At 37.0% G+C, this 22,424-nt stretch overlaps 1 protein-coding gene across 1 annotated transcript in view; it reads left to right on the forward strand.

The window, feature by feature from the left end:
• The window catches only part of LOC117788820 (homeobox protein unc-4), a 33,818-nt gene extending 12,554 nt beyond the window's left edge, over window positions 1-21,264 (forward strand). Inside the window, exons 2-4 of the mRNA XM_034627699.1 lie at window positions 13,136-13,293; window positions 20,457-20,596; window positions 20,661-21,264. Of these exons, the coding sequence (XP_034483590.1) occupies window positions 13,136-13,293; window positions 20,457-20,596; window positions 20,661-21,126 (764 nt within the window). The 3' untranslated portion in view covers window positions 21,127-21,264. The remainder of the gene's footprint in view (window positions 1-13,135; window positions 13,294-20,456; window positions 20,597-20,660) is intronic.
• The last annotated feature ends 1,160 nt before the right edge of the window (window positions 21,265-22,424 follow it).

Consider the following 22,424-nt stretch of genomic DNA (forward strand, 5'->3'; position numbering starts at 1 on the left):
CTGAGCATACATGTGTTTCCTATATTAAAGCTTACAAGTGAATTTAAGACTTTAATCTGTTATCGATGCGTTGCATTATCGATAAGTTCTTAACGTATTTTTATCTAAGTTCAAGTGTAAATCTTCGTTAGTTTGAATATGATCGATTCCCTGAAATATCGATATATTAGTTTATTTCCGAGACTACTAAATTTAAATCAATGAAATAAGTTATCGTTACACAACGAAATTTATTTTAAACATAAGCTATCGATAGTAATGTGGACCTAAAGGAACAAATTTAAAAAACGAAAATGATCTGTTCATATCAGTCATTTGATTTATCCGACTTATATTAAATTATTTATTATATTAAATTTTTTTTTATTTTTCTATTTATTGAAAAGTAAGAAAAATTTTGACTTGTAAAGCTGCTAGATCATAAGCTTGACCAATTTCCATAACTTTGTCAAAACTGAACCGATTTTTAAACGGAATGTCATTTTATCGTGGATTGGCCTCCAAATTAATTTTGCATTCGATTTCATTTAATTTCGTAACAAAACAAAATAACAATTAAATCTCAAGTTTTTACTTTTGATCCACTTCTTATAGATTTAAATTTTTAATCAACTTCTTATGTCACAATAAGTATCAATAAGCACTTTAAATTTCAATGTCTAGTTAAGGGTTATGATAACAATATCAAAGATATTTTGAGATGAAATGTATAGAAATTAATGTCAAATTTGAAAATATCTCTTTGATCAAATTTAAGGAGACATTGCAAACCGGCCCTTCAATTGTTTAAAATTGATTTCTTGCCATTACCGGTACTACTACAGAAACCGAAAAACACTACTTCAAATTTTCAGAAAGTCGGGAAGCTTTTCAGGACTGATCAAGAGAAATTACCGCTTAACAATTATATTGTTAAATAAATTATGAAAGCGTAGAAGACATAGCCTTAAAAAATGAGTACACTTTAACGGCATTAGGTGAGCTCCTTTTTGCAGTTATCATATTTAGCGCCTTGTTGTCTGCAAAGCTTTTGTACTCCCCCTTATCTCCCTCATCTTCTACTCTTCTTCCTCTTCTCCGCATAAATTTGCGTGAATACTAAAGGTAATTCAAATGCCGACGGCATTTTATTGGCCAGCAACGTCAAGAACAACAACGACAACAACAACAACAACGACAGCTGCGACTCTTCCGCTCAGCGCGCAACTGTTGGCAATATTGTTGTTGTTGTTGCTGTTACATTTTTTTATTAATTGAAAAGTTAATTAAAGGTGATAAAAATTATACATGCCACCGATTTTCGCGCTGCAGGCGTTCACCAGCGACAGCCGCCGAAACAACAACAACAACAGCCATAATGGACATGGCAGAAAAAAACACGTTTCAATTAAACGCACACACATACAGACACAGCTGCCCCTCCCCCCGCACTTTAAAGGAATTGCAAGTGAACATATTCACATTTTATAGTGTAACTAGACATAATGCTGATCAACTATATATACATACATAATATAAATATTGTATACGACTTGATGTAGCCTATTTATCAATTAAAAATACAGGGTATTTGCTTATATGGACAGCATTTACAACAAGTTGCCATTGAGCTTTCCTACTCTCTCGCTCTCTGTCTCTCGGCTTACGAGTCCAGGCGAAAGCAACGGCAAAACGAGAGCGACATCAACAAGCGTCGCTGTCGCTGTCGCTGTGCAGTCAACCGAACGCAGAGAGCGATGGACATGGACAGTGAGCGGGAGAGCGAGTGGGCGGTGTGTGCAAGTGTGAGTGAGACAGCGCACGCGCGCAGCATGGCAAGTTAATTAAATCCTCATGTATTAATCACAGCACCTAACTCCCTCTCGCCGCACCGCGCCAGGGTCTCTTCGGGACCATCATGACGCTCTATTAATCGCCATCGTCTCAAACAACAACGTTCTACGTATGGTATGAATGTATGTGTGTATTTACGTCCTGGCGTCTCTCTTCTGACATTGGCGTCAGCGTCCAGCCGCTGGACTGCTGCAGTCAGCCTTGTCTGGCTCTCAACTCTCAGTCGCAGCCTCTGTCGCTGCCGCTGTCGCCGTCGCCGTCGCAGTCAGAGCTTCGGTTTCAGTCTCTGCGCTTGCGTGATTCTGATGGCAAATTAATTCCTTGGTAATTTGTTTTGATGTGATGTGCGACTTGAAATTGATTGAGATTGTGTTGTTGTTGCTTTTGCTTTTGCTCTGACTCTGGCTCGGGCCAATAACAACAGCAACAACAACAACGGCGGCTGAGAATTCATTAAAGCAGCAGCAGAAATCAATTTTTATGCTGAGCTTTATTTCTGCGCTTTGCTTTTTGCTTTGATTTTGTTATTGCTATTGTTGTTGTTGCTGTCCCTCAGATTAGCTTAGCTTTTGTTGTCTTGTTGTTGTTGTTGTTGAGGGTAGGTATAAAACATAAACCACAGTCAGACATAACTTTCAATTAATAAACTATTGTTTTTATTAATAGATTTTTGTTGGTGCTCTTCACACGCTGCTCATAAATTAAATTTGTTTGCACAATTAATTACATACATACATATATTATGTATTGTGTGTGTGTGTGTTTGTGTTGTTGTTAAAGGAAGCTTAAAACAATATAATACAAAAAGGGCAAATGAAATACGATTAGTTATGAGCTTTTATAAGCGCGTTGAGCAAAACGGTTTAGCGATTCACTTCATTTAAACCGTAATTCGTGCACATACCGGTTACCACTTTATAAAAATATTTCGTACGAGACTTGTACGAAAATTTTCGATTCATTTTCGATAAATGGTTACAAGTATTGATGTAAAAATATATCGAAATATCAACAACTCGATTTCAATTCGATTATTTTTTTGACGATCTTTCGAGTTGATTTAATCAAATTACATGAAAAGTCGACAACTTACTGGGGCTTATACATCGTAGTTAATTTGCAGAATTAAGTTTAGTCGTTCAATTTTTGATGAGCTTCCGTAGTAAATAAACTACAAAATTGTCAACGTTGGAGTTAGGCATGAAAACGATGTACAAAATTTTTTTTATCTTGAGAAAACTCGATATATGCAACTCGAGCTACTATTTTCCGATATATCGACAACTCGATACTTATTTTTGGCAATTTTCTATTTCGATATAAAACTCGATGTAGAGTTTGGATTTACATCACTAGTTACCAGACTTCTATATGTATGAAAATAATATACTTTTAATTTTATATTATTTGAATACAAATATCAGACCTGTTCCGGTTTTCCATTTCGTAGGCCTGTTCAGTTTGCTGAAATTTTTTGCGAATTGAACCGAATTAATTCGTGGGTTAAAAAGACGTGAAAATGTATTTTACGGTATTTATATGTGAAGTTCATTATAATAATTAAAAACAAATTTAAATTAAATCAATTTTAGCATAGACTACACATAATTTGGCATTAAAATAACTGATCTTGGGTAACAATGAAAATGATAATGTTGAAAAATTAATGAACTACTTTATTGATTAGCTTTTTGCTTCCTTAACTTTCTCGTACTATTTAATGTGCTCCAAGTGAAACTCGTATCGGACTTCAATCCAATCAAATTCCATCCACCCACTTAAATTGCATATTTGCCTAGGTAAAACTCCGTATTGCACCTGCAGCAGTTTCTCAGACTGAAGTTGAGATTCAGATTGAGGTTCACAGGCAGAGAGAAAAAGAAAGAAATAGGTAGAGAGAGATAGAGAGAGAGAGAGGGACTTGGGGCACGCCCACTCGAGGAGGACGTCGTTCGTCATCAAATTAAGTAAATTACAAGCTCTCAAATGTGCAAGACTCGTGTTTTACCAGGCTAATAACTGCCGAAAAGCAAGAGTCCCATATTCCATCTCTAATCCCGCGCTCCTCTCTCTCTCTCTTCAGTACGCTCGTTGATTCGAGATTCAACTCCAACTGTGCAACCTCGAACCTGAACTGCAAAATTGATCGTGCGATCTGTGAAAGGAGGCAGCCAAAAACCACAACAGCAACAACAACAAGAACAAAAACAACAACAACAGCACGAACTCAAGTTAAGAACTCAATTTAAAGCTTTAACTCTGACTCTGTTCCACAGTCACAGTCACAGCTTAAAGCTCTCGCTCTCACCAGCTCCCTGCTGCTCTCTCGTTCGCTCTGCTGCGCTGCTCTGCCGGTGAGCATCTGTCGTGCGCTGGCTGATCTTTGCCGCGCTTCCTTTCTAAATTGATTTTGAAAACAAAATGATCGTAAATTTTGATCGTCTTTGCAGCCTCTGCAAATTACTGAGCTTTTGCCCCAGACCCAGAGACCCGCCCTGATCATCAGTTGTTTTTTTTTTGCCGTTGTTATTGTTGTTGTTGCTCAGTTGTATACCTTGGCTTTTATGGGCCTTGATTGAGTTGTCATATTTTATTACCGAAAATTTTAGACAACGCCACAACGACTTTGAGTCGCAACCGCAGCGAAACGTTTCATTTGCCGTGGCGAATTGCGATCGTTGGTGACGCTGACGTCGACGTCGACGCCGACGCTGACTGCAAATGTCGGCACATACGCTTAACACCTGTGTTCGTTGTTGCCTTGCAGTCACTGTATGTGTGTGCTTGCATGTATGCTTGTGTGTGTGTGTGTGTGTGTGTGATATTCAGGTGATAATATGCCCGCCATTTTCGTAATGGAAAGTAATTATTGTTTGCGGCAACGAATTACAGTAATCGTCATAAAATGTTTCCCCATGACTGCCTACAGCAAACCAGACAAGGGAACGCCAACAACCAACAACCAGCAACTGTCCAACACCAAGACCCAACAATCAGCGGCAGTAAACAGCAACAACAACAACAACAGCCGCTACGGCAGCCGTTGTCCGTTGTGCCCTGCTATAATCAAGGGAAATAACATTTTCAAGCAGCGTTAAAACTAACATTAATTATGTCCGAAACGAACAAAACGATCAGCGAAGAGAGCAAAGACGCGGACGTAAACGAATTCGAATTCGAAGGCAAAGACGAAGACGACGGCGACGACGACGAAGTCACAGTGCAAGCAACTGAAATAGGGCAAAAGGAAAGCAAGTCAGATGGGGCACACTAACAAGAGAACAGCAGTGTCAGAGAGCGAGAGCGAGTGAGTGCAATAATTGTCACAGGCAGACAACAAGCATAGACTTAACGAAAGTTAACGATATTTGAGTTGAGTGGGAGTGGGAGTGAGAGTGAGAACAGTAGCGAGAGCAATTGATTGTTCTCTGAGAGTAGCGCATGAAAAGTGAACAATGCTGAGCGCGGGCAAAGTCAAATGGGCTGTTAAATGAAGAAATTGAAAAGTAAATGTGCAGCCAAAGAGGAAGATGGCAGCTCAACTTAAACTTGACTCTTAAAGTGCGCAGTACAAAATGTTGCTACAGAGTTACGCCCCAGACGGGCAGGCGCAACAAATTCCGCAGCAGCAGCAGCACTGCCGACAGCGCACACTGGGGCAGGCGGCCGATATGCGTGGCAAAAATCATTTTTTTGACGAAAGCGTTTGTAAAAAGTAATAAAAGCATTCGATAGAGAAATCTCCAGAGATTACAAATCCAAAAGATTTTGAAATCAGTTAAAATTGTGGGCGTGACAGCCTCTCAAAGTTGACCCTTATTTCAGTGCGCGCACAAATGTGGATTTTTTCCTAAAATGCAAACTTTAAAACTGATTTGATGACAAGTTATATGACCGATCTTTATGTTTTGGTTTCATCTGAAAAGTACATTCATTTTAATTAAATGCCGTAGAATTTTGTTTCTTCACTTGTTGATTTTCATTCCAGCGATGTTTAAAAAAAGCACTAAAATTAGTCTATTTTTTGACTTTGATGGAATAGAAAAAAAATTGGACTCGAAGGACTCGATCCCACTACCACAGGAGTCTTCGTTAATCAATTCTCTAACGAAATAACCCCGGTCTTTCATGCGTCCAGCTGCGTCTGGGAGAGTTATAGGACGAAAACTGATGCAACCTCACAATAAAATGGTGTTAGAAGAGGAAGAGCGCAGTACAATTTCATACGTTTTCGTTATGCGAGGCATCATACAAGATTTATCAAAAAAACAAAATTTTTTTTTTTTTAAATAAACGTAATTAAACTTTTTTTTATATTAAACGATGCTGTTTAAAGAATAAAAAAGATTGAAATTTATATTTCGAACAAAAAATAAATAATTTTTTTTTTTAATTTTACATGTAAAATATGCACTGAAAATATTTTTCAACTTTGACCGAAAGCCCTGAATCAACCATTAGGCCTATTACGCAGTGAAAACACTCATTTTAAAGCTTATAAAGTTTTCTATCAAATGCTTTTTAAATTTTGAAAATATCTTCACCGGTTCAAAAGATATGATTTTTGCAACGCAAAATGAGGATCTGCCCCACTGTGCAGCGGCTGCAGGAGAGCAACAATGTTGGGAATGGAAATGGGAATGGGATGTTGTGCAGTGGCAGCGACGCTGACGGCGACAGTGACGCCAACGCCGAGTCGATGCCGATCGAAGCGAACGAACGAACAACCGAACGACGTTAATAAGAAATTAATGTCTTGATCATTTTCGATCGTTATGTAAATCAATCAGGCAAATTATAGCTCAGGGGCTTGCCACAATAATTAGACCCTATTCGTAATGCAGCCGCAAAGGCTGCAACAGCAACAACAACAAAACAGGCACGAACGAGATGGCAAGAGTAGGAGACAAAGACAAGAAACCAGGGGCCGATAGTCATGGCGTGCAGACGACGCAGACGCTGACGCGCCCCTCGATCGCAAAAAAAAAAGAAAGAAAAAAGCGAAAAAGAGGAAACATTTTTGCTGGCATGCAACGCCTTGATGTCTTCTTCGAAGTTGTTGCTGTTGCTGTTGCTGTTGTAGTTGCAGTCGGACGTCTTCATTAAAACAACAAAACATTTATGCGCCGCTTTGGCATGTCGATGTCGATCGCAGGCAGCGATCGTTTGATCGTTTGAGAGCTTTTCGTCATGCCCTGCACAGAGAGAAAAAAGACGTACTGAAATTAGGTTTGAATGACCTCAAGTTAGGTACTATATAATCCATATCTAAAATCTGGTCGAATTACTTATGTTATATATTCTTGTACTTATATTCATTATGTAAGCACAACAAATTTGGAATCAAGTAAAACTCTACAATTTGCTAGAAATAACTACGAACATTTTTTTATTATGAAAGTTCAAAACTGAAGTTTGAAACTGTTTTTCACAGCAAATACTTGCAGATCAAGCTCTGAAACTTGAAAAAACTACTTGAAAATATTCGAATTCTTACATTTTCGAACTTAGGAAATCGTATTTGAAACACGATCTAGGTCCGTAATATTATTTAATTTAATATGATTGAGATATCAGTCTTGTGTACAAAATATATTACATGATCTTTTCGCTCTGTGTGGCCACAAAGACAAAGAGCTGGCGATTCCAGGGAGACTTTGTCTCCTCCGGCCTGGCTCGAGCTGATTCCCGTCTTCGCTCTCGTCTCTGATCTCGTTCTGACTCTGACTTTGGATCTGCCAACGTAACAAGATGCGTAAAAATTATTGATTTTCCCTGACTTGATTGTTGTTGGCTATCAAAATTTAATCATAACATGCACCACGAGACCAGAAGAAGTGAAGATCGGCTGCTGTCGATCCTTGGCAACGGACAAACGGGCAAACAGGCAAACAGGCAACATGTTGCCAAGTTAACCACTTGAATTTTCAATTTTGCATCGCAACAGCGGCAAGTAATTTGCTGCGTTGACGTGCCTGGCGTGGCAGATGAGCAATGACCCGGCACCCGAGACCAGAGACCAGACAGGACGAGGAGCACGGGACAGGGATGGGGATGTGGACGGAGTAAGGAGCAGATTACAGCCGCTGCTCGTCGTGTCGATCAATTCATTTTAATGCAAACAACTCATATAAATTCATGTGCAAGTTGGCAGCAGACGTTTCATGGCAAGTGCGAGTCAAACTCGACTCAACTTAAGTCGACTCGACTCGACTCGACGCCAGATCGGCAGATTGAAGTGCCCTGAATGTGGTTCCTACCATACCTGTACCCCATACCCATTACCCTGTTTATACACAGATGCAGTTGCATGTAGTTGTGTATATGCTTCTACTCGGGTCAGTCACTCAATTGGTCGGCCTCTCCAATTACCGTCGTGCAAAGTGCAAAGAAATTCATTAATTTAAGTGCCACACATTTGTAGTCCATTGTGCGGCGCCTTAGACCCTTTTTTGATTCCCTTTAGAGCTTAGGCGCACTCTTTCCTCATTTTGACTGGATTGTAACACCTATTACGTATACTCGAAATGGATGTGTAACTTGGCAAATTACAAGCTAATCACATTTCACAAGTCTTTAATTAACTTGTATAATTTGCATAGTTAAACGTTTACGAATGCCGCCGAAAGCAGAGTTAGAAAATGATTAAGTCGCGCACAGATCTTGAAAGTTACACCTAAGATAGATTAACTGAACAGAAATTTTACGAATGTCGCATAAAGCAGAACGAGAAAAGCGAATGCACTTTTGAAAGAGACAGTTAGATAATAAGGAATGTCGCAGAATGTATAGTTAGATAAAACAGAAGACAACACAGATCTTAAAACGTTTACGAATGTCGCATAAAGCAGGATACAAAAAGTAAAATAATCGCATTAAAGAGAAAGAATTAGAAAGACTCACATGCTTAAAACTATTAATGTTATTATATGATAAATTCACCCAGCAAGTAAAACATTTAAAAATGTAACTAAAGTCACAGAAAGAAATATGTAGATAGAGTAAGAGACTGTAACAGAGATTAAAAACATAAGCCTGGAGTCATAGGTGTGAAATGCTTTACAGAAAGAACTGTTATCAAGTTCTTGTTCTAATACTAGTTCTAATACGTCAATTATAAAATGAAGTTCCTTAAAATTCCCACGATTTTGTTGTTTTCTCATGAGGTTCAGGAGCGTTTAGCGTGTGGTGTGCTAACAATTTAACACACTCCAAAGTCACAGACGCAATTGGACTCTCATTTGGACAATTCATCAAACTGAAACAACAACAACACCAAAAACAAGCAGCTAAACGACTTTGACAGGCAATGAAAACTGTCAGAGAAAGGGGTTACGGGGTTACACAACAAAACGTTCCAAAAAAAAAAAAAAAAGGAAAACTAACTTGGAAAAAATGTACGGGAGTCGATGCATCAGGGGCGCGTGTCTGACTTAACGCCCCGTTTTGTAGTTCAGCTTTTGTTTTTTTTTCGGTGGGTTTTTCTTTGGGTGTTGGATGTGCCTGGCAGCACATAATTAACAGCCTTAAACCCTAATAGCTGACGTTTTTTTCCTGTTCGACCAACTATTTGACTTGATTTTTTATTTGAAAATGTTTTTTTTTTTTTTTGCTGACTGTGCGCGTTTTTTTGTGTGTGTGTGTTGTGGGCCAAACACGCGACGTAGAGCAAAAAAAGAAAAAAGGAGAGCAAATCAAATCATGTGACAAGTTTCTAATGAACCTCAAAAGGTGCTGTGACCCAGCTTCGGCAGTACCGACAACCAACCCATCGGCATCGACATCGTCATCATCATCATCATCATTATCATCATCGTCATCGTCTGGCATTTGTGTGGCCTATAAATGCTAATGAGCTCAACGTTTATTCTCGTCATTTTTTTTTTTTTTTTGTTTTTGTTGTACTTTTAACCTAGATTTTTTTGGTACTTTTTTTTCAGGTTGCAAGTTAATTTTTTTTTATAGATTTTTATGGTGATTTTTTGGGCTGTTTTGGGTGGGCTGTTGTGGTACCGCTGGGATGCAGGGATCGTTGGTATCACTGGGTCCTGGCTCGGCTTTGGATTTGACTCGCATTCAACTGCTTCGGGCGGGTAGTTTTGCCCCGCTCATCGTTATGGTCACGAGCCTTTTCCCCGAGGGCCACAGCAGCCCGATTCCGAACTTACATGCTACCTTTCTCCCTTTCTCTCTCTCTCTCTCTCTGTCTGTCTTGCTGTCGCTGCATTTTGTTCCACTTGAGTTTGTTTGCTTAACGACCTTTGAAATTAGGCAAAACTAAGGGGCAATAGGCGTTAGATGGTTCGCTCTGTGGACTCAATGCAGCAGCCCGTAGATTAGACACTGTCCACAGAGTCACAAAATCACAGAGTCTCGAGCCGAACCGAACCGAACCAAACAGAACAGCAACAATAATAACAATTTATACTATTTATATGCAAATGTTGCCCAAACCCCACAACTGTGTACCATTTGCCTGGCCTAATTAAAATTGGGCTACTGTTTTTAATTAGCCTAAACACAGGCAAGGAGACACTCATCCTTGCATGGGCAAACCAACGGACACGACAGAGAGAAAAGAGAGAGATAGATCCGAGAGAAACATCATAACAATTTGTAGCAAAAGTTTTACTTCATCTTAAGTCGATATTGATATACAGGTATCGATATCAGTTATCAATCTCAAATCGACAGAGGAAGAAAAAATATAGCATTGAGAGCAATCATGTATTCAACTATTTTACAGATTAAATTTTAAAGAGTTTGAATTTTAAAATTAGTTTCGATGAAAGCGTAATGTAAACCGTAACCCTTAACCGGTATTAACCGATTGAAATTGGTGACAGTAACTGAAACTCTAACTAAAACATAACTTTTTTTAATACCGAAACCGAAATTATTCAAACCGAAATAACCGATTCATGTATAACGGTTAGTTTCGATTCATAAGCATTAAATCCAATTATGTTGTTAAGAAGTTCTCATCGTTTTTCAAATTTGTTTTGATTTTAAATTTGAATATTGATCTTTTTAAATAGATATGTTTAAAAATCAAATTTTTTTTTGCATATAGTATATTAACTTTTTTATAACATTTCTACCTATAATTTTTTTTTTTTTTTTGTGAACCGAAATCATATCAACTTACATAAAACTGGTAACCATTTTGAAACCGGTATACAAACTCGATTCGTTTTGATGCCCTGATCTGTAGTATAAAGTAAAAAACCTATAACTTTCAATAATAGTTAATATGTAATTATGATCAGTTGTTTATCAGGCGGAATCCTAACCCCTATGAGGCTATATCAACTATTTCTATATCTAATTCTAAATCTATATCTGTACTTATAACTACAATATATCCATAACTTCATTTGTATATATATTTTTATATTTTTGTCAAGGTCAATATCTCTCTATCTATTTCTTAAAACGTTCTTATGGCACATACATTTGATTTCGTCGAATTTTCTTTGGGTTTCTTTATAAGCTGTCATAATTTCGATCCCCACTCGCTCTTTATGTGCTTATCAAATGCCTGACCATTATCTGATTTACTGCCAGCCTCCTTTTATTTAGCTGTTGTTGTTCCTGCCACGCCCTGCCCGCCCGCAACAAAAGAGTTTCATATCGATTTCAGTTAACATATGAAGGCGCTTTGTAGCAAATTAGGGGCACAAACCCCAGCAGCAGCAGCAGCAGCAGCAACAACATAACTATGCCACAAGAACAACAATAGCAACACAAAGGGCAACAACAACTTGCCACATCAGAGTGCGAGAAACAAGAAACAAGTGAGATGAAGAGGCAGAGGCAGAGGCAGAGGAAGACTGAGAGTCAGAAAGTCAACAAAAACCATAATTCAGATAATTTTATTTATAACACCCTTGAGGAATTATATTTTATTTACTCTTTCAAGTGTGATGATGAGGCCGCAGAGCCAAAAGAGAGAGCGAGAGAGCGAGAGAGAGAGAGAGAGAGAACTGTGTACAAATGAACAAGCGGACCGAGACCAAGGACCTGCCTCCTGTTCCTGTTCCCGTTGTTGTTGTGAGCTCTATGAAGTGTCTGGTTGCTTTTGTTGTTGCCTGGCCAAAGTCAATTGAGGGTTGAACGGGCCTCGAGACACTCCTTCGATTTGGTAGCAGATGTGTTTATAAATTGTTGAAATCTGTGTGCATTTTAACATATGAAAATCACGTAGTAGCCGTAGACTGTCGAAGGGACAGACAGGGGTTAGTTACATACATACACATACTTACAGATATATATATTGCAGTGTATATATTGTTGGGGTCTGCCGCATCATTGTCATCATTATGATAAAGCTGCGTTCAAATCAAATCTTCATGTGCCTGATGTGCATTTTATTATTGCCATTTCTTTTCTCTCGCTGTCTATTATTCTCTCTCTCTCTCTGTCACTTTTTGCGGTTTTAGTGGTTGCTACTAAAGGCTTGTTAAATGCTTGTCCCTACCGCGCCAGTTTTAATTGGTTAGCCAGCAAATTCAGCAATTAAATTTCACTTAAAACTGCAACTAAACACAAGCTCTGATTTTACACATTGAGGGGGAAGGGATGGAAGGTGGGCAGTTGGGAAGGGAGTAAGTGGGGGGAGGCTTGTCTAGAAAGAACCCGATTTGGGTCTGCGTTACATTGTAATTTACTTCCGCAGCGGCGTTTTAAGCATATCCGAGGCACCAGGCCCAGGCAACACCCACCACTTCCTAATTGTGAAAACCAATTTGCGCTGCTATAAATTAGAAAGACAAACGACGGCAACAGAAACGGGCAACGGCAACGAGCACCGACAACGTTGTTGCCACAAATGTGGGAGGGCGGGAGATACTGACTGCAGCAGTCAGACTGAGCCTGGGCGTGGCACATTTTGGTTGGGGTTCCTGTTCGGCTCCTCCTGTTCCTGTTCCTGTGCGGTTTTGCCGTTTGCATATCTTGGAAATTTACATAAATAGACTTTAATTGTTTGCAATTATAATGCGAGGCGAGCGTAAGCGAAACCAAAAGGCATAGACAGACAACAGATCCCATATCCTATATACCCATATCGCTTGCACCACCTTCCCCTGATCCAACTCGTGTCTTGTCAGTTAATTATGCTCGCTTGTTGGCTACAGTGAGACCAGACTAATGCCAACGACTTATCGACTTTTATTTTTCTTCTTTTTCTTTTTATTTTTTTTTTTTGCAGTCTCCTCGGCCTCCGCCCACGACGATGAAACGGCCAGCGAGAGCAGCGCTGCTGCTACTATTGCCGCTGCCGCTGCCTCTGCTTCTGCCGCTGCCGCTGCCGCTGCCAAGCGTCGACGCAGCCGCACCAATTTCAACACCTGGCAACTGGAGGAGCTGGAACGAGCCTTTCTCAGCAGCCACTATCCGGATGTGTTCATGCGCGAGGCGCTGGCTATGCGGCTGGATCTGAAGGAGGGACGGATAGCGGTAACTATAACTATCGATTGTTGTCGATAAAATTTATTCAATTTCATTTACAAAAGTTAAAGTGTCATGTGAGCGTTAGACAAATTAAATTGATTTATCGATTACAGAAAGCATCTATCGATAGTTTGATTTTTATCGTTATCGATATTGATAATTATCGATTGTTAACGATAACTTAGGCATAAATACAAAATCAAACTTATTTTTCAATATGCATAGTCATCGATCAATTGTAATCGATAAATCTTTTAAATGTTGTTATCGTTTTCTATATATCGCTAGACAATTTACCCCCAATTATATTCGTAATGGCTTTTAATCAACTCATTTAAGCAATTCAGCTGTACATCTTTATGGATATGTATAACTGAATCGTAATCGTTATCGTTATCGTTATTGATATCGCACATGATTGGTGGCAACATTTGCGTGCGAGCATTGTAAAACAATTTGACGGCAACTGCAACTCAATTACTCAATAAAACCAATTACCTGACTATTTTTATTCATTATAATTCAGTTTATTTCATTTCCAATTGCGTTTCGTGTCGCTTGTTGTTGTAATGATTTCAATTGCATCCAAGACTTAAACCCCTTTTGCCGACGATGACGACGACAACGACGGCGACGACGACGACGACGATTGCATTGGCTGACTTGCATGTCAGGAGTGTGATTATCGTCGTCGGTTTTTTACTGTCGCTGCTGCAACTTTGGCACAACTCTGGGACATTCGTCTACGCTTTTGCCCGAAATTGTTTCTTGACATGACATATCAATTTGTCAATTCAAACCAGACAAGGCGAGGTGAGCTCAGGCGAAGTGAGGTAAAAAGTGGCAAGTTGAGTAGTGTTGCCAACTCTGCAATATGTAAAAAAGTACATTCTAAAATAGGACAAACTAATTTCAAGTACAGCTGTATTTAGTTAGGCTGTTTCTAAAACTGTTTTCAATTGCTTTCAAACGTTGCATTGATTCATAAAATTTAAACAAAGTTCTACAAATCTCAAGCCACCCATATATCAACAATTTTGTTGAAATATTCAAAACATATTTAAAAAAAAATTCAAATATTATTTCAAAATGGAATAAAAGAGTAAAAACTGTATTTTAAATAAGATCATTTGTCGTATAAGGTATATTTAATACGACAAATAATCTCATTTAAAATGTATTTTTAATAATTAATAATTTTGCTAAAATTCTGAAATTTCAAGCAAAACACCTACATATACAATAAATTGAATTAATTTCAATTCATTTTGAATTTTTTATTGCATATTTTATGGCAACAAAAATAATTTAGTGAACAATTTTAATTAATTGAATTGCAAGAATAAATTGAAATTTGTTTTCAAAAGTAATTGCCTAGAAAATCTCTTGAGCTTTGTGCTATACAATCTGGTTTACATACCAACTTCTTCAATTTGCGAATTACAAATTTTTGAGTGCTCGGTGTTTGAGAATTTCTTTTATTACAGCAAACATCGATACAAATTGTTGTCAAGTTATGATATTTAAAGATTTTGACCTTGGTTTTCTTTAAGATTTAAAATAAAGCAATATTTTGTCAGTCGTAAGTCTCCAAAATTGGCGGTAAAATAGCTAAATTGGCAACGCTGAAGCTGTGACATGGTATGGTATGGTGAGGTGAGGTGAGGTGAGTTGTGGTGAGACGTGGCCAGGTGAGGTGAGCTGAACTGAACTGAGGTGGCAAGGCAAAGCAAGACAAGACAAGACAGTCAGACGGACAGGTGAGCCAGCTGACAGACAGAGCGAGCGAGAGGGAGAGACAGAGAGAGAGACAGAAAGAGAGAGAGAGAAAGGGAGAGGGATATAGAAGTTTCGGTTTAAAGCGCAGGCATTGGCATTGTGAAGCATCGCATGCAGCTACTCAAAAACAATTTGCTGCACATTAAAAAATGCACAATGCATGCAAATGACTTCAAATTGAAGTGACACACACACTCACACATACACACACACACACACACGCCCACGCGAACTGCGTTGCGCTTGAGTCGCTCAACAAAACTGTCCCTCAATTAGGGACGCCATTTTGTTTACGAGCAAACCGACTCTCAGTCTAACCCCATGAATAACGAGTGCATATCGAATACTCTGACTATGAATACTATTATGAATACAACAGCGACACGTCAATCATAGTTAAGTGTTGATAACGATATTATAATTATGACTTATTTAAAGCTCAAAGCTGTTCAATTAACCAGTCGGCATAATGAACCAGTTCAAATCTAGTTCCAAAATGGCAAACAAAATAACCTTTTAGCTTATGAATGTACACATGTACATAGGGAATATATTAAATTGGTCTTAAATAAGTTTTGCAAACAATCGTTAATGTAATCAATATCTATCGATAGATTGTAACCTGTTTATTTATATCAATAAATAAAGTTTCTAAGATTAAGTCGATTGCTAAGTCAATGGAACTCGTATCGATAAATTTAGTCGACTCTATTGTTATTAGAAGTTGCATTTGATAATTTAGAAATGTTAATTATATATAATAGCATCAACCCGATCAGTCAATTGATGATTAGTTTAATCGATTAAGATTATCATTTACTTTATTCTTCAGTTTAATAGGCTATTTCCACGACACATTTGAATGTTCCAGATTTTTGGCTTTCCACTACCCAATGTAAAACTGTTAAAACATTTGCCACTCACCCGAAATAAATCAGCTGTTCAGTTTCTGTAAAAAAATTAAAAAAAAATCTGAAAATAAGAACATTTTTATATTTATATTGAAATTATAATTGGCGCAAATTTTATGCTTACCTTTTTATAGAACAAAAGAGGTGGTTAATGTGATGATTGCTTTTTTTCAAGATCTTATCGATAAAAGTACTGAAATTCGACAGAGAGAACGGCAACAAATTTTAACATTTGATTTGAATGTGGGCAAAATGATCATTCGGATTTTGAATTGAACATTCGGTCTGAATGATGAAAATGGCGTCGAATATGCCGAATGTGCTGTCGTAGATATAGCCTATTACATTTGAATTGCCACATTTAGATATTCGTTATTGTAATCGACAACTACTCCCAGCTCAATATAAATCGATTCTTGTTGCTGGTTTGATTTCAGTCGCTTTGCGACAATCGTTATTGTTATCGACAACTTCTCTGTTTTTGTTTTATTCTTTTCCTTTTAAAACTGCGATTTGTTTTTTCATTCGTATAGATATTCGATATCATAATCGATATCTACTCCCATATCATCGGTAGGTTTCAAAGTTTTTAAATTATAGCTAAACATTTAAGTCCAAAGTTTTTCTTTGTGATTTGGGTTACATTAATGTTTAGCCTATTTTAGAATTTTGTATTTTATTTTTACCTCTTTTCTATATATTACTTTTTACAAATCTAGCTTATTTTAACGGTCGATTACTGGCAACACTGAATCAGAAGCATACATTCGATACAACCGATATTGTTGTCGATAACTTTTTTCATTCAATTTAGTTTAAAACTACGATTAGTTTTCTGAAAGGACATACTCGATATTATAATCGATAGCAACTCCCATCTCAATTGATATCGATTATTTTTGTTGGTCTGGTTTCAGAAGCATACATTCGATACAACCGATATTGTTATCGACAACTTTTCTGTTTTTGTTTCATTCTCTTCCGTTTGAGACTGCGAATAGTTATCTTAATCATATACATACTCGATATTATATTCGATAACAACTCCCATCTCAATTGATATCGATTCTTGTTGCAGGTCTGGTTTCAGAAGCATACATTTGATGCAACCTATATTGTTATCGACAACTTTTCTGTTTTTGTTTCATTCTATTCCGTTTGAGACTGCGAATAGTTATCTTAATCATATAGATACTCGATATTATATTCGATAACAACTCCCATCCCAATTGATATCGATTCTTGTTGCAGGTCTGGTTTCACAACTCTGGGACATTCGTCTACGCTTTTGCCCGAAATTGTTTCTTGACATGACATATCAATTTGTCAATTCAAACCAGACAAGGCGAGGTGAGCTCAGGCGAAGTGAGGTAAAAAGTGGCAAGTTGAGTAGTGTTGCCAACTCTGCAATATGTAAAAAAGTACATTCTAAAATAGGACAAACTAATTTCAAGTACAGCTGTATTTAGTTAGGCTGTTTCTAAAACTGTTTTCAATTGCTTTCAAACGTTGCATTGATTCATAAAATTTAAACAAAGTTCTACAAATCTCAAGCCACCCATATATCAACAATTTTGTTGAAATATTCAAAACATATTTAAAAAAAAATTCAAATATTATTTCAAAATGGAATAAAAGAGTAAAAACTGTATTTTAAATAAGATCATTTGTCGTATAAGGTATATTTAATACGACAAATAATCTCATTTAAAATGTATTTTTAATAATTAATAATTTTGCTAAAATTCTGAAATTTCAAGCAAAACACCTACATATACAATAAATTGAATTAATTTCAATTCATTTTGAATTTTTTTATTGCATATTTTATGGCAACAAAAATAATTTAGTGAACAATTTTAATTAATTGAATTGCAAGAATAAATTGAAATTTGTTTTCAAAAGTAATTGCCTAGAAAATCTCTTGAGCTTTGTGCTATACAATCTGGTTTACATACCAACTTCTTCAATTTGCAATTACAAATTTTTGAGTGCTCGGTGTTTGAGAATTTCTTTTATTACAAAACATCGATACAAATTGTTGTCAAGTTATGATATTTAAAGATTTTGACCTTGGTTTTCTTTAAGATTTAAAATAAAGCAATATTTTGTCAGTCGTAAGTCTCCAAAATTGGCGGTAAAATAGCTAAATTGGCAACGCTGAAGCTGTGACATGGTATGGTATGGTGAGGTGAGGTGAGGTGAGTTGTGGTGAGACGTGGCCAGGTGAGGTGAGCTGAACTGAACTGAGGTGGCAAGGCAAAGCAAGACAAGACAAGACAGTCAGACGGACAGGTGAGCCAGCTGACAGACAGAGCGAGCGAGAGGGAGAGACAGAGAGAGAGACAGAAAGAGAGAGAGAGAAAGGGAGAGGGATATAGAAGTTTCGGTTTAAAGCGCAGGCATTGGCATTGTGAAGCATCGCATGCAGCTACTCAAAAACAATTTGCTGCACATTAAAAAATGCACAATGCATGCAAATGACTTCAAATTGAAGTGACACACACACTCACACATACACACACACACACACACGCCCACGCGAACTGCGTTGCGCTTGAGTCGCTCAACAAAACTGTCCCTCAATTAGGGACGCCATTTTGTTTACGAGCAAACCGACTCTCAGTCTAACCCCATGAATAACGAGTGCATATCGAATACTCTGACTATGAATACTATTATGAATACAACAGCGACACGTCAATCATAGTTAAGTGTTGATAACGATATTATAATTATGACTTATTTAAAGCTCAAAGCTGTTCAATTAACCAGTCGGCATAATGAACCAGTTCAAATCTAGTTCCAAAATGGCAAACAAAATAACCTTTTAGCTTATGAATGTACACATGTACATAGGGAATATATTAAATTGGTCTTAAATAAGTTTTGCAAACAATCGTTAATGTAATCAATATCTATCGATAGATTGTAACCTGTTTATTTATATCAATAAATAAAGTTTCTAAGATTAAGTCGATTGCTAAGTCAATGGAACTCGTATCGATAAATTTAGTCGACTCTATTGTTATTAGAAGTTGCATTTGATAATTTAGAAATGTTAATTATATATAATAGCATCAACCCGATCAGTCAATTGATGATTAGTTTAATCGATTAAGATTATCATTTACTTTATTCTTCATTTTAATAGGCTATTTCCACGACACATTTGAATGTTCCAGATTTTTGGCTTTCCACTACCCAATGTAAAACTGTTAAAACATTTGCCACTCACCCGAAATAAATCAGCTGTTCAGTTTCTGTAAAAAAATTAAAAAAAAATCTGAAAATAAGAACATTTTTATATTTATATTGAAATTATAATTGGCGCAAATTTTATGCTTACCTTTTTATAGAACAAAAGAGGTGGTTAATGTGATGATTGCTTTTTTTTCAAGATCTTATCGATAAAAGTACTGAAATTCGACAGAGAGAACGGCAACAAATTTTAACATTTGATTTGAATGTGGGCAAAATGATCATTCGGATTTTGAATTGAACATTCGGTCTGAATGATGAAAATGGCGTCGAATATGCCGAATGTGCTGTCGTAGATATAGCCTATTACATTTGAATTGCCACATTTAGATATTCGTTATTGTAATCGACAACTACTCCCAGCTCAATATAAATCGATTCTTGTTGCTGGTTTGATTTCAGTCGCTTTGCGACAATCGTTATTGTTATCGACAACTTCTCTGTTTTTGTTTTATTCTTTTCCTTTTAAAACTGCGATTTGTTTTTTCATTCGTATAGATATTCGATATCATAATCGATATCTACTCCCATATCATCGGTAGGTTTCAAAGTTTTTTAAATTATAGCTAAACATTTAAGTCCAAAGTTTTTCTTTGTGATTTGGGTTACATTAATGTTTAGCCTATTTTAGAATTTTGTATTTTATTTTTACCTCTTTTCTATATATTACTTTTTACAAATCTAGCTTATTTTAACGGTCGATTACTGGCAACACTGAATCAGAAGCATACATTCGATACAACCGATATTGTTGTCGATAACTTTTTTTCATTCAATTTAGTTTAAAACTACGATTAGTTTTCTGAAAGGACATACTCGATATTATAATCGATAGCAACTCCCATCTCAATTGATATCGATTATTTTTGTTGGTCTGGTTTCAGAAGCATACATTCGATACAACCGATATTGTTATCGACAACTTTTCTGTTTTTGTTTCATTCTCTTCCGTTTGAGACTGCGAATAGTTATCTTAATCATATACATACTCGATATTATATTCGATAACAACTCCCATCTCAATTGATATCGATTCTTGTTGCAGGTCTGGTTTCAGAAGCATACATTTGATGCAACCTATATTGTTATCGACAACTTTTCTGTTTTTGTTTCATTCTATTCCGTTTGAGACTGCGAATAGTTATCTTAATCATATAGATACTCGATATTATATTCGATAACAACTCCCATCCCAATTGATATCGATTCTTGTTGCAGGTCTGGTTTCAGAACCGTCGCGCCAAGTGGCGCAAAAAGGAGCACACGAAAAAGGGACCTGGTCGACCGGCGCACAATGCACAACCTCAGAGCTGCAGCGGAGCACCGATTCCGCTGCTGGAGCTGCGAGCCAGGGAGCGGTAAGTGTATGAAGTAGCCGTTCCACAAGTTCCACTTAATTATATGGGGAATCCTTTCGAACAGTGCACAGCGGAGCAAACGAATCGCCAAGGCGATTGAGAGGCAGGCACGTAAGCTGCGTCTCAAAGGGATCGAGGTGGACATGTCGCAGCTGCGGACTGACTATCTGGCGGCGCACAGAGATGAGGCTGCTGAACTGGAGCTGGGATTGGAGTTGGAGCAGCGCGACGATGATGAGCTGGCCATCGATGTGGTCGGTGTGTGCAGCGATAGCCTGGACAACTCCCGATCTCTGAGCTCCACTTTTGCCACGATGACGCCGCAGACAAACCAAAGAAGCTGCCAGGATGACAGCTCCGATGACGATGGCGATAACGATAATGATAATGATGGCAATGCTGTGATAAAACTGGAACCGCTGGAGTCACCGCATCTGCCCAAGCTCCCAGCTCCTCATGCTGTACCGCCGCTGCCGAGCAAGGGACACTACAATTCCTCCTTCAGCATCGAATCCCTGCTGGGCACATAGCACACCCATAAGCAATAACAAATATATACATTTAAATATGTACCTATTTATTTAATATAATGTTTTTTTTTTCTATATATAATAAATCCTATTAAATGTGGCATTAGGGGTATAATAAAGTTGTGCTCATCTATGTAAAAGGCTAAAAAAAAACTATCTGCGAGTCCATCAATAAAATATATATATTTTTTATCCCCAATATTCGATGAAATTTATTTATGAAATTTACAAATTTATTTAAATTAATTCTAAAGAACTTGCTCTATGATTATCTGGAGTAGTAGAACTCAAGTTTTAATGTGAAAAGTGATTTTCAAAAATATTAAACTTGTAATAATTGTTTGCAAGTCAAGTTTATTCATAAACTAGAATCTGAAAAGTATTTCAATGAAAATTGGTTTCGGTTTAACAATTCATAATTAATAGAAATTTAAATAAGCACTTGTTAATGCTTGTGGGCAGTGGAAAATTAATGAAATTCAAAATTAATTTTACAGTTTAATTTATTTTTTTTATGAATTTCCCTAATTTCGGCATATAATTTAGTAGGCGACATCTGATCATTTAAAAAAAGGGGCTTTCGAAAAAGCAGCAATTTTTAAAAATAGAAAAATTATAAAAAAGCAATCAAATTTTTAGTTCTCATACTTTTTAAGGAAACTCAGAAACACATCTTTGTCTTCGTAGTCAACATATAAATCGCCAAAAGATTTGGAAAAAATGCAAGATGCACACGTATCCATAGATGAGATTGTTTAAAACCAAGCCTGCAAGCCTCCAAAATTTTGTTAAAAATTCAGTTCGGCGGTTTGAACCATAGAGAAAGACATCGGTTCGGCTCGCGAATTGGTTTACATACCACCTGGGTTCGAACCTTGGTTTACTTTTATGGAAAAAATATTTTTATTGTTAAACATTTTTCTCTACATTTTGAACTAATTAAATTTTTTTTTTAAAGAATTAAATTTTGATGATAAATTAAATTTATTTGAAGATTTAAATATGTCTTATTTTAACCCGAAGTCTGAAATAATTGCGTAATATTAGAAAACCATAAAAGTTATGTAATTTTTATTTCGAACCGAAGCTGTTTTTTTAGAACGCGGTTCGGTTTAGGTTCGGGATCGCAAAGTAAATAATTTACGGCTCAGAACCGGTTTGCAGACTTGTTTTAAATAGAAAACTAAGTGTATAGCTTAGATTTCGATCTAGACAAATAATTAGTTGACAATATTGTTGCTGAAAATATGGCGAAAGGTCCCAAAATTCATGAAGCCTAATTATTACTTTGTAGATTA

The sequence above is a fragment of the Drosophila innubila genome, chromosome X (assembly GCF_004354385.1).
Source record: "Drosophila innubila isolate TH190305 chromosome X, UK_Dinn_1.0, whole genome shotgun sequence".
NCBI classification, from domain to species: Eukaryota; Metazoa; Arthropoda; class Insecta; order Diptera; family Drosophilidae; genus Drosophila; species Drosophila innubila.